The following is a 12955-nucleotide window of genomic DNA, read 5'->3' on the forward strand; positions in this document are numbered from 1 at the left end:
AGTAATTTTCAAAACACAACTGAAAGACAACTGGCTGGAAGCACTGAATCCTTGTTTTTCCTCCTTCCCCATTCATACACAGCATTTTAGACTAAACAAAGAAAACAGTTAAATTACTATTAAATAATGGGACTGATTGTCCAAAATGCAACTTTTTAATTGTTTTGTACTATATAATCTTATTGGAAAGGTATTAACAGCTTTTCATTGGGTAGGATTGTAAAAAACTCAATTTTCTTACCATAACTAATATTTAACTTCTTTTTTTTCTTCTAAAGGTAAGAGAGAAGCAAAAGAAATAAGAAAATGCTGGGATCAGAACGAGGTGTGGTGGAAGAATGGCTGTCAGAATTCAAGGTGAACTGAGAAGATTAATGATATCTACACCATTGGCTGAATGCCACCAAACATAGCAGTGGGGTTTTTTAATATCAAATAATTAACATTTTAAATTTCTGTTACTTGATCTTTCAGTTTCATACCATTCATAAAGCATCCAAAGGTCTGTGTGATTGAGTTGGCTGGTACATAATAAGTAATGCATAACTCTAATAGTAGTTTATTTTTATTGTTTATTATTGTGGAGCAGAACACTGCAATAGCAATGTGGTTTTTTAAATATGTGTTTTGTGTAGGTCAAGCTGCTAGAATTTAACTAACAGCTGGATAAAGCTGTTCAAATTTGCAATTGAGAAACTTAAAAATTTAAAAATAATTAGTATATATTTATTTGGACTTTAAAAAAAAAAGAAAGGAAAATACTTTACATATTCCTCCCATTAACTGCATAAGATTAATTGTTTCATCATGAAGAATTTGAAGTATTTTAAAGCTATTATACATTTTGATAATTATGCTGAGTGAAATACAGGATAATGCATAAACAAGAAAACAGGATTTCATAACTGATAAGAAATTAGTCTGTTATTTAAATTAAGAATTAGTAGTTCCTCACATCATTGATGAGAGTAAGTCATCATGTGCTGTTGTTGGAAATTTGCTTAAGTTCCAAGGATGCAAAATCCACAAACATGTTGCTCAGGGAAGACTCGAGGCTGTCCATGCTCATTCTATACTCTCCACACCTCTTAAATAACATGAGTTGATTTGATAAAGTCTTCAAAAAGATCCTGTTAAATACAGGATATCAAGAAAGAGAGTCCTCATACCAAACTAGAGCAAATGATTTATGGGAGATGAATCTAAACTGGTTTTGGATTTAACCCTCAAAGTGGTTAAGTGCTCCCAAATGCTATTTGTTTGGAGAAGGACTTGTACTCAACAGTTAGGTTACAAGTCTGAAAATATACTGAACTTCAGGAGTTTTCTGGGATGTTGGGATGAAACTTCATTCTTTTATGGAGATCTTGAACACTTGGAAGCATTTATTGGTCAGGGTAACCTGTTTTTTTTTTTGTTTGTTTTTCTGTAGGCATTACCTGAATCACAAATTTCCAGCTATGCAGCTACATTGCACCGAAAAAAACCACTGGTACCAGCTCTTTATAAGGTCATTCAAGACCCAAACAATGAGGTAGGAGATTAAAAAAAACTATTTTTATTCTCATTCCTGGATCTTTCACCTCTACAACTGAAACTGGAGAAACTAAAGGGGAGGAAGATTGATTCTTTTTTCTGATGTAATCCAACATGAGTATCATCCCTGCTTAGTCTCTTGGTTTTTGACCATTTTGACACAATCTCATCTGCCTCCAAAAGTACTGTTTATGCTGTCTGCTAGGTTCTCCTTGCCACAGCTGACTATTGTGTTTTATTTGGCAGGAGTTGGTTTTGGTTTGTGGTGTTTGTTTGTTTGTTTTGTTGTTGTTGTTGTTTTTGTTGCCCTGTTTTTTTTTCAGGGGGGGAGGGTTAAAGTTTGATTTTTTTTTTTCCCCAGTTCCCAGAAACTACCTTTCAGTCATAACTGAGACAAAGTAGGCCTTACAGTGAAACTCAAAAAGCCCAATGTACTTCTTGTGTGGTGGCTTGTTACAGTGGAAGATGGAATAATTTTTTTAAATGCCATTAAGATAACAAGATCTTCTCGTGCTTATACTAGTATCACTTTTGAGTAATTTGGTTTACACTGCTGTAAACAAGAGCAGAACCAGGCCCACAAAATGTAAATAGACACAATGCAAACTTAGCTTACCCTTGCACATAATTCATTTTGCAAGTGACATTAAACTGAGCTTTCCAACCCATTGGCTTCTGTGAGGAGCATTTCTGGGCAAGTGTGTGAAAAATAACTCCTGAATAAATTGTGCAAGCATACCATTCTCTGACATGTCAACTACTTTAGATAAAATGCTTGCAAATTCTTGGTGTATCATCTGTGACTTCTCATATATTTATAAATTAATGGGTAGTGTACACAGCAAGGAAGTTCTTTATTTTCCCAAGTACAGCTCAGCTGTTTTAGAAAGCTGAATGCTTGATTGAGCTTCAAGGAGATTGCATAATGCTCATGCAATTATATAAAAAAAAAAGGCTTCATAGCTGTCAGCTTCATTTCAGTATTATAAATAACCTGCATAGTGACCTTTTTCTTTGTACTGAAAAGCTGCTGTTATTTACTCTTCAATCTGAAGCCACCACTGCTGCTGTCTGTGTATTTGTGTTTGTGTAGACTCCTGAAAATGTAAAAGCTTCTCATTGCTTTGGGAATAAGCATTTCATTTATTTTATTTAAAGAGCAAAGAACCAGATTTGCAAATCTTTTTAGGGTGATCTTATGTTACTGGTGCTTGTCAAATATTACTCTTTGGAACAGCTGTTGCTGTTTGGGGCTGATTCTGGTACCATTGCTTATCTTGTAAGATAAGCAATCCTAGACACAAAGATGTCCAGCTTCAGGTTCTACTTGTTAAGGCAGGATGTATTTTCTTGTTGTACTTCTTCCAAAGTTATTTGCTTGTGAGGAATATAACCAAAGGGAATTCATTACTTTGCATAACTCTGTAGTAATATTTGTCTGTAAGTGAGAGGGTTTTTAAATATGCTTCTTAGGGCTTCATTTGTTAGAAAGGTAATTCATGGCTTATGAAGATGAAGTACATGTGGTAGACTTTTTTATAAAAATACACTTTCTGGGTTCTTCAACTTGATGGGCAAGTATTTCTTTAGTGCAATTTATTCATAAAGTTGACTGATTTTTAAAACTTCTAGGAAGTGGCAAACTGTTTTGGGCAAACATGAATTTTTCTGGAATCACATCATTCTATCTTGATAAGACCAGGATTATTAATTGGCCTGGAATCAGCATATTTAGGAACCAAACAACCGAGCTGTTTCTCTCTTTTGCAGGTGTCTACTGTTGGTGAGCTATTAAATGAAGGCAAGCATATTGAAAAGTTAAATACAGTTGTTACTATTTGCTTTTGAGGAAGTGCTCTGATGTTTTTAAATATAAAGATGACTGGAGCAGAAATTTGCAAAAAGTGTAGAGAGTGATATTGCTCACAAACAGCTAATTTAACTGAAGAATATATTGATTTTTGTGTAGCATTGGGATTCACAAGGAAAGTGCTTTTGAAGTACTGTTTTTCAGATAGTTTTATAATTTTTAAGGTTGGTTTATGGCTGTAGACAATACTCTATGGATGTCAAAGCACTAGTGAAATTCAAATATTGAATATTCATGTGGTGCTAATTAGGTTTAACTCGGGGCAGCTGTGAAACAGAGTGAGATCACCTTTGCAAAGCCAAGCAAGACCAGACCCAGTACTCTTGAAATAATAAATGGTTTCACCCATTATGTTATAATGAAGTCTAAAGTAAGCACATTTTATTTTCTACAAATGAATTCTTAAAAAAGTTAAGTATTTCCAATACTTGTCATTCATTTTCTAAAGCATTATATTTAACTTCAAGATATGACTCTTAGGATTTGGAAAACTTGTAAAATAAGCCAAAGGAAGGCTATTCATCATCTTCCTTAAAACATAACTGGTTTGCATCTCTGTGAGGTATAAAATGAAGAGTGAAAATTAGATCATTGATGCTCACTGCATGTTTAAGCCAGTAAAAATGTCTTTCTTTTTAAATGCTTATTGCTGGTTATTCTAATAGGAAACATCTTATAATTAAAGTTATTTTGTTTGTTAGGAAAAAGAGAGGACTGTAAGAGATATTTTACTTTGGATTTTTTCCCTGACTTCTGTGCTACTCAGTTTGCTTTAACTTTGGACTGAAAGATCTTAGAGATGAAAAAATGAGTGCCAGTTCATGTATACACCCAGTACTGATGGCAAAAGCTCAATTTCCTCTGTTTATCCACTGTCTTCTCAGTATGTGTATTCAGAGAATTACTTGGAAGAGGCTGGCTGTTAGGAAAGCCAAATAACTAGGATGTAAGGAGAACATTTGGTCTTTCTCAGAGTGTCAAATTGTGTTTCCAGGTGGGAGGCTCTCATACTGTACTTTGATAGGAAAATCCTGGGTGTTGGTGCTTTTGAAAATATTGGTGTTGTAGCATCTTTGTGATGGCAGCTTTTTTGTGTGTAAAAAGCTTACAGCTTTTCTTACAGCTCTGAACACACCAGAAGTGCTACAGTAGTCACAGGTTTTTACCTAAATAATTGCAGTTGTTAAGCATTTTCCACAACAAATATGACAGCTACTAAAAATAAGGAGAATTTGAATGCTTGCAGCACCACTGACTGGATATTGCTTGTATCTTTCTAGAGAGAATGTCTCTCTAGTCTTAAAAGACTAATTTTATAAAATTTTCATTTGAATGTAGGTAGAATAAACTTAGCAACTGCTCTGGTTGAGTGTCATCTGACTTAGCTAAAATAAATTTTTCTTTTCCACTCTTTTTAACAGGACTTGGATTAGACTGGCTAATTTCAAATAGGAAACAGCTTTAGGCTGCTGTCATCTCTAATCTAATACAAGTACTATTTATAGCATTGCCATTGTATATATCTGCTTTCAGATAATATTTTTAGCTTTTCTTGCACTTGCCATCTCGCTGCAGATATGCTTGCATGTTTTTCTTTCAGAGGTTTCTTTCTTCTTCTTTTTCTTCTTTCCTCTTGATCATGTTTTCTTTTAAAGAAAAATCTACAAATTTAATTAGTGGTGTCCAAATTACTTAGTAACCACTTTTTAAATTTGAACATCTGAAATATGCTAGGTCTTTCATAAAGCAAGGATACAGTTTTATTTCTGAGGATTAGAACATTTACTGTAACAGTTGGTTTTAATAATTATTGTCACTTTTAGATAGGAGTTTCTACTAAGTAAATAATCATTAAGAAAGGATATACTTATGCCTCTTTTGAACATAAAGTGCTATACATGGCTGAAATACTGGAATAAATACACTACCAGAAAGCTGTACCATGTTTTCCTTTAAGTGATTCTATTAGAAGCTTTGCAGACTTCTAATTTCATTTAGATCCTCAGCCAAAACTTAAGTGGTTGGTTATTTTATATCTTTCTATCTGTCTTTCTATACATGCATATAAGTATGGATGTCTATGTGTATAGACAGATTTGTATGACTTGTAAAAATCCATTTGTTCCAAATGGCTGGACTTCTCTCAATCTGGATCTACACTGTCAATGTCATCTTTCTTCACTCTCCTTGTAGAGTCTCTCTTTGCTTCTGTTGTAAATGCTGGCTTCTAGCTTAGAGTAGAAAGTCTGTCAATCAGAACCTTGTTACACAAGGTACTTACACCAGAGCCTGCTTTAAGAAGAGATTTCTCTGACAGCTGAGTTTTATTTTACGTAAATGTTATGGTATGGCTTACGTAATCAGTGGTTAAATATGGTGTGCTACACTGGCCAGAATATTGTGTGTTGGAAATGCAACTGTTTCCTGGGTGATGGTCTCTAAACAGATAATTCTGTCAAATTTATGTTTTATGTTTGTGATATACCAGTGTAAAACATCTAAGTGTAAATATAGGTATGTGAAATTGTACATTTGTAGGGCTTTAGGGCATTCCACATTTATCCAATGTTCCAACTATTCACTTGCAGAAATGTTGGTCTCTCTGCTGTTAGCAAGGGACTCCTCAGTTTTTTTAAGAGGATGGATGGTTCAAAATAAACCACAGAAATATACCTTTGTGCAGCATAGCAAAAGTGTGACTCTCAATTCTACAGGAAGTTTGTGGTACTATGATTATGATGAATAGATAAATTAATGAAAAAAGAATGCATCAAAGTCCATGAAATATGCTGCTAATGCTCTGAAAGTCCCAGGTGCATGTGCCAGGGAGTGAAGGGAGAGTGATATATGCCTTATCTAATCTGTATGTCTAAGAGAGCTGCATGAAGCATGTGCTGTTAGAAAGAAGACTTGAGATTCTGGCCTCTATTTTCTGACTCTGTAGTTCTTCTATGTGAATATGGATGCCTTAGGTTACATGTATGCCTCTGTCTTTTTGGGCAGTGAATCCCATAAATATTTTCCTTATGTCACATCATCCTATTTGGTACAACACAATATTAGATAGTGGTCACAAACATTACAAAAATTTGTCTTGGAAATGTAAATTTTTTTTTCAATTTTTTTCCCTCAAGTTTTGATTTTAGTAATAAAAACTTGATTAGTCATGGGAAAGAATGAGACTCTTTAGTGTGGTTCTTCCTGCTTTTTTTCCTGTTCCCTAACAGTTCCATGGATCAATCTTAGGCATTGCTTTAGCATTGTAGGCTCTTAAAATGACTGGTTTGCCTCATGCTTTTATCACACTGACTGGTTAGGGGCCTTTATTTTCATTCTTGTAGTGAAACCTGAACTACAACTCAAAATGAAAAGATCAGTTTGCATTGTAATGAACATGCCCAGTTATTGATTTTGAGACTCAAAAGGTGTAGGTAAGAAATTAATTCATATTTCTGCCAATGGACTTGTCATTAGCAGCTGCTCTTTAACCTTTGTACTTTCATAGACCTTACAACTACACTAAAGTTTTACAGTGCACAGAGTTCAAACCACGTGTCTGTCACACGCCTTAAATTAGTACCTGTACAGAAAATAAATCTTGTACTGACAGCCCTAGAGAAGAATCTTCTCAAGGCACACATGGTAGTGGCTGTAGTGGCCACATGTCCAAACACTGCATGCCAGTGTCCCTCCTGTCTGTCCTTATGGATCTCCTTAAACAGAATGCAGATACCAGTGGGATTCATTCGCTCACTTGCCAGCAGGGAATGCAATCTTTACTGACTGCAGTGGCTATATGATATAGCCCCTAGATTTGTTGTTTCACTCTCCCTTATTAGAGAAGCCTACCAGTAAGTGATGAGCTTTTTTGCCTTTGCACAGCTCCTGGAGCCTGTTTGCCACCAGCTCTTTGAACTTTATCGGAGTTCTGAAGTTCGGCTCAAGAGGTTCACGCTGCAGTTTTTGCCAGAGCTGATCTGGGTTTATCTGCGTCTCACTGCCAGCAGGGATAGGCAGAGTAATGGCTGCATTGAGGCATTGCTGCTTGGCATTTACAACCTGGTGAGTGGCATGAGTGGGAATGGCTGAGGAAGGCTTTGATCTGAAGTTCTGCATCGCTGACCGCTAGGAATAAAGTAAATTATTGGAACAACATATTTAAAATTGAAATGCACTTCAAGGAAAGTATATTTAATGGAAAACCATAATGGAATAAAGGTTTAGTAAAGATGTGTTTGCAAAAATATATTTTTTAAAATGATCTTTTTTGGAAAAAATATTTTCAGTGGAAAGGATCATCTCATGGACTTTCTCTAACTTTTATATACTTCTGTTTGTAAGGAAATTAGGTAGCCCTTCTTAATGTTGCAAAATAAGACTTCTTATGATTGTCAGGCTCATATGCTTAGTCAGTCTTGATGTGTCACTTCCCCTGCCCTCCCATGTGCTCTGAACATATCTTTTTTAAGGGTAGTTTGATGGTGAAGCCACTCTGCATGTGAGCACTCAGACACATGCATGTGTCCATTTGAGTCAGATAATTGTCTTGAGGGGAACTGTGGTTTTAAAAATATGTAAAAGTAACTGCAAATTATTAAATTTGGCTGTTGGATGTAAAAGCAGTTTTTTACATCCTTACCCTGGCCTGGAAATGTTTTCTTTTGTAATGTTATGAGGCTGTTTGATAAATTCAGCAATACAGCTACAAGAGACATTCTCCAATGGGAATTTCTGTGGTATGGGACTTTAAAACGTACTCTGCTGAATATCACCCTTCCCCCTAAAGTCATTGTAAACCCCTCCTTTCAATTGTGGGTTGTATTTCTACACATAAGACACAGAAGAGCCAAACTGTGATTCTTAAAATGTATTTTAGTTATGTGTCTGTAGATCAGCTCTAACAATTGGAAGATCTAGTTATTTTAGATTTATTTTTATAGAAAAAAACACTGGAAACTGCTTGGAAATGGATTTTTTGTGCTGTCTGTTGGATTGGAGTAGTACATTTATCTTTCCTCCTCCTAGAATGTTCTGCAGTTCATTTGAAAGTCATGTTGGTGATTCATAGTTTTTAAGGACAGTAATTTCTCCATTCTCTCCACATTCAGAAAGAAAGAGACCTCAAAATGAACAGTGGCTTCCACTAATTTTTTTTTTTCTTTAATGAAGCTGATATTTTTCTGCACATAGACTGAAGTTATTTTCTGAATACTTAGAAAGTGTGAAAGGGGTAAATAAATCTTCTGTGTTCTGACAAATTCTGTCAGCCATTCTCCTGTTATAATCCTTGAAGCCTGCTACAAGTACTGAGCTGGCCTGGGCTAAACTTTTACATAAACTGGAATGACTGGAGCTTATTGTTTGAAAATTTGCTGTACAAAGTGCAAAGGCAGGATTTTAGACTCCTTTTTGGTGTAGTCTTATGTAATTGCTGCTAGTATATTTTCTTTTAAAACTGCAGGGTTTGCTTATGTAGTTGCCTAGCAACTACAAAAGCTGACCAGTTCGAAAGCCTTTGAAGAAAACACTGTGTGTGTTTCCTCCTGAGGAAACTTTGCCAGTCCCCTTGATTTCACCTTTTCTCTGTGGTGCATTTATTATGAAATACTTCCCATTGTCAGCAAGTGACTCATCAGCCCTTCTCTGTCAGTATCTTTAGTCTCACTGATTAAAGAGCCAGTGCTGGGGGTTTTTTAAGTATTGCACACTAATTCTGCAGAGCAGTTTTTGATAGAGGTCTTTTCCCATTTGTTAAATATGTATGTTGATATTGTTGATATTCTGCAAAAAGTCCTTGAGGTGTTAATAGTCTTATCAGATCAGGACATCTAAGTTATTTGTTAAATTCCTTCTAAGAGCTGGAAGTTATTCCAACTCCTGTCTCCTTACTTCTGTTTGAGTTCTGGTTTTGTTTTTAATGCAGGAAATTGCTGACAAAGATGGAAATAACAAAGTTTTGTCTTTCACCATCCCTTCATTATCTAAACCCTCAATATATCATGAGGTAAGGGAGCTACTATGGTAAATTAAAATTGGATCTGTTAGAGGCATGGAAACTGGATCCATTTGATGCCACAGGCCTTTTTATGTGCATGTTGTTGTAGTAAGTTTTCAATGTCTGTAGCTTGCAATTAGTGTAATAGAATACTATAGAATTTGTAGAAGAACAGGAATATAATTGTTCAAAAATCTTTGTTGACTGCCCATTTTTAATAGAGTTAGTTATGTTGTAGTTGCAATTGCTTTTTTTCACCTCTTACATGTTATCATAAAAGCAGTCTTCCTTCTAACTCTTCCTTAGTTCAGCTAGAACTTGCAATTGTGTGTTTCTTTCTCTAATGTTTCTGGATGGATCGTCTGTGTGATTAGGACAAACTGTACATGGATATGTAAGATTAAAAGTTGAAAATTGCTCTCACCTGCTGTGTTACTTGTAAGTGTGTACACTTCATAACAATGAAACTAGGTAATGTTTTTAGTTTTACTGTGTTCTAGAGTAATCTCCAATTTTACAGATCACAAGATAAATGTGTCTTTTGCCTAAGGTAGGTAGGAGCTTTAATGCTTTTGGGGAATTTTTACTTATGACTTAACTTCTCCCCCCTCCTTCTTTCCTTCCTTCTCCCACCACCTACTTCCAGCCCTCTACCATTGGATCCATGGCTTTAACTGAAGGAGCATTAAGTCAGCATGATCTTATCAGAGTAGTTTACAGTGATCTTCATCCTCAAAGAGAAACCTTCACAGCACAGAACCGGTAGGTGGATGCACTCTAGATATTAAAGGTGCTTCACTAGGGAGACAAGTCCTTAAACAAAACAAAGCTATTTTGTGATCAGTCCTTTCTCAGCATTAAGTGCTTGGCAATAAATCTAGAGAACAGCCTTGGTAATCTTGAGTATAATTTTCTTTTTCTTTGTTCCATCCTTGTATGTTCTTCTGCTAGTTAATTTTGAAGAATAATTTCTCTGTCATTTCTGTGTCTGCAAGGAATATCTTTCATTTTATGGCTGTCTATTCAATTTTTCCTGGAAGTGTAACAAAATTCAGCTTCGGATCGGGGGCTGTGACTCTTTTTTCTGCCGGAGAAAAGGAATGGAGCTAAGGAGAGAGACAGAACCAGGAGTGAGAGAAATTGCCCTGCTGTTTAGTGACTGTTAGCTTTACCTGTGTCTAAAGACAGCACTGGGAAAACTGATAAAATAATTTTGAATGCATTGCAGACATTTCCACTTCTAGAACTGTCCAAATATTATGCCGTATCTTGTTTCCTTCATAATTCCTGCCTGTGCTAGTGGCTTTCAGGATTTTCAGAAGAATAAATTTAAGTGTTTATAGTGAACCTTTGATAGCCTGTTTCAGGTTAGTGAATTATAATGAAAGAGGATTAAAGGATTTGTGTGTTTACTTCTGACACCCCTTCCTGTAGGGTGCTTTTGGAGACTGAATTGTAGATTTTTTGTGTTTAATTTCAGTGAAATATTAAGAATATAAACAATGTAAGATTTTGTTCTTCTCTTTTCAGGTTTGAGGTGCTGAGCTTTCTTATGCTGTGTTACAATTCAGCTATTGTCTACATGCCTGCTTCTTCTTACCAGTCACTTTGTACGATGGGTTCCAGGTGAGACACTTGCCTTTGAAGTAGTCTTCAGGGTCATGTAGTCTTTAAATATTCATCCAGTAAAGAAAAATACTTTTTGGTGGGTATAGATTTGTTCTTGGTATGCTTCCATCATTTTCATTTGAGTTGTGGCTATGCTAAATTTGCCAAATATTTCATTTTCCTGTATCTGAAAATTAGATCTGTTCTTTGAGTAGAGAAGCAAGAGAACATTTTATATGCAGGGGATTTCTGTTGTTTTGGAGACTGTGCCACAGTTGCTATGTATCAGTGGCCATGTGTTGCTTCTATGATGAAGATTCAGAGAGGAAACTGATGCAATAATGATATAATAAATTATCCTGGTTTTAATGTAGGCAGTATATGGAAAGACAGGCCCTTTTTTCAAGAGTCAGAAATATTTCTTACAAGGCAGCTGAGAGCAGTGCTCAAGACTATAATATGTGTGTTATCTGACTTTAGGTGTAAGGTGACTTGCATGCTGTCATCATACATTAGATTGGAGGTGACACTTCACTTCTGTCCCACTGAAATGTTTCCTATAGAGAAAATTGGTTTCAGTTGCTGAATTTTAGGGAGAGTTTCCTGGCTGGTAGTGGGGAGCATCTTGCCCCCCCTGTTCTTTAGAAGCTGGTTATGATTTGAGGAAAACAGGTGGAGTTATTGGCTACGTGGGAGTAACCCTGGACTATCAGTGAGCCACATATCAAGGCACTGCTACAAAACTGCAACATAAAAATATTCTGTGTTGTGTATTTATATTTTAAAAAATAAATTTGAAAATAACTAAAATCTCTGTGATATAAAGACATTTGTAGTCTTTGTGGAGTTAATACTTTCCTGTAATGGTGTTGTTTTTAGGCTGTGTGTCAGTGGATTTCCACGGCAGCATGAGAAACGCTGGAAAGAGCACTGTGGTAGAGTGGTGTTAGACCCTGACTTCATGGTGCAGCTGCTCACAGGTGTCTATTACGCCATGTAAGTGGACAGGGTTTTCTTACTTAAAGAGAAAGGTCTGCTTTTCCATGAGTTAAAATGTAAATGCCACTTGGTTTATAAATGAAAAAAATATTTAGACTCGGAGCACAAGTTTGTACTCGATTAGTGCATTTCCCATTACTTGCTTATTCAACAGATAATTTTAAAATATTTTTGTCGGCACTGGATTAGGTGATGAAGGGCTAGCAGTAGGTGCTGAAGAGAGTTAGGCCTCTGGTTTCAGTTTTTTCTACATGGCCAGTACCACAGATACCTTCTGTTCACAAGCATAATGAGCTTGGATGCCAAGATAAACTGATGAAATGCAGACCTCTTAAATGTCAGTAGCATCTGAGGTAGCAAAATACATTTCTAGAGCAAATTCAGTTCTGCTAAGCAGCATTTGCATATTGACCCCATTTTTTTAAGTTTGTCATGATTATGGCATCAATTTTGTCTTGTTTGGAGGGAACATGGAAGAGCTTTCTTGTTACACCAAGAAGTTAATAAAATGCACTGTAGTGCTAAAAGAAGTGAATGTATACTGTGGTGTACATACAGTTGATGAATTTTCTGCATAAGCTGAGAAGTGCAAAGCTGGATTTGGGCAGAAAAAAGGACAAGTTTGTTCTCATAAGATGTGGAAGATTAATATCTGTCTTTACTTTTTAGATATAATGGTCAGTGGGAGCTTGGCCAGGAGGTATTGGAGGACATAATTTACAGAGCACAGCTTGAACTCTACTCACAGCCCCTGCTGGTAAGAAACAATCCACTGTGATTTATGGGCCTGGTAAAGAGGAGCATGGATGTGTTTCTGAAGTGGGCTGGTAATGAAAGCTTTTGTGTCCATTAACTGCACTATCAAATGCAAGTGATTTGTTAACAGCTGGTGTTTGCAGCATAGCTATTTATACCATACTTTTTCTGCTGAGTATTAAGCCAGGGTG

At 36.0% G+C, this 12955-nt stretch overlaps 1 protein-coding gene across 7 annotated transcripts in view; it reads left to right on the plus strand.

Moving 5' to 3' along the window:
• The window catches only part of LOC132330675 (hyccin 2), a 68023-nt gene that overhangs the window by 19443 nt on the left and 35625 nt on the right, over positions 1-12955 (plus strand). For all 7 annotated transcript variants that reach the window (XM_059853323.1, XM_059853327.1, XM_059853321.1 and 4 more), the window contains 8 exons: positions 279-357; positions 1433-1534; positions 7289-7468; positions 9330-9410; positions 10048-10163; positions 10932-11027; positions 11889-12005; positions 12678-12765. In XM_059853323.1, coding sequence (XP_059709306.1) covers positions 307-357; positions 1433-1534; positions 7289-7468; positions 9330-9410; positions 10048-10163; positions 10932-11027; positions 11889-12005; positions 12678-12765 — 831 coding nt within the window. In that variant the 5' untranslated portion in view covers positions 279-306. The remainder of the gene's footprint in view (positions 1-278; positions 358-1432; positions 1535-7288; positions 7469-9329; positions 9411-10047; positions 10164-10931; positions 11028-11888; positions 12006-12677; positions 12766-12955) is intronic.

This window comes from Haemorhous mexicanus, chromosome 8 (assembly GCF_027477595.1).
Source record: "Haemorhous mexicanus isolate bHaeMex1 chromosome 8, bHaeMex1.pri, whole genome shotgun sequence".
Classification (NCBI taxonomy): Eukaryota; Metazoa; Chordata; class Aves; order Passeriformes; family Fringillidae; genus Haemorhous; species Haemorhous mexicanus.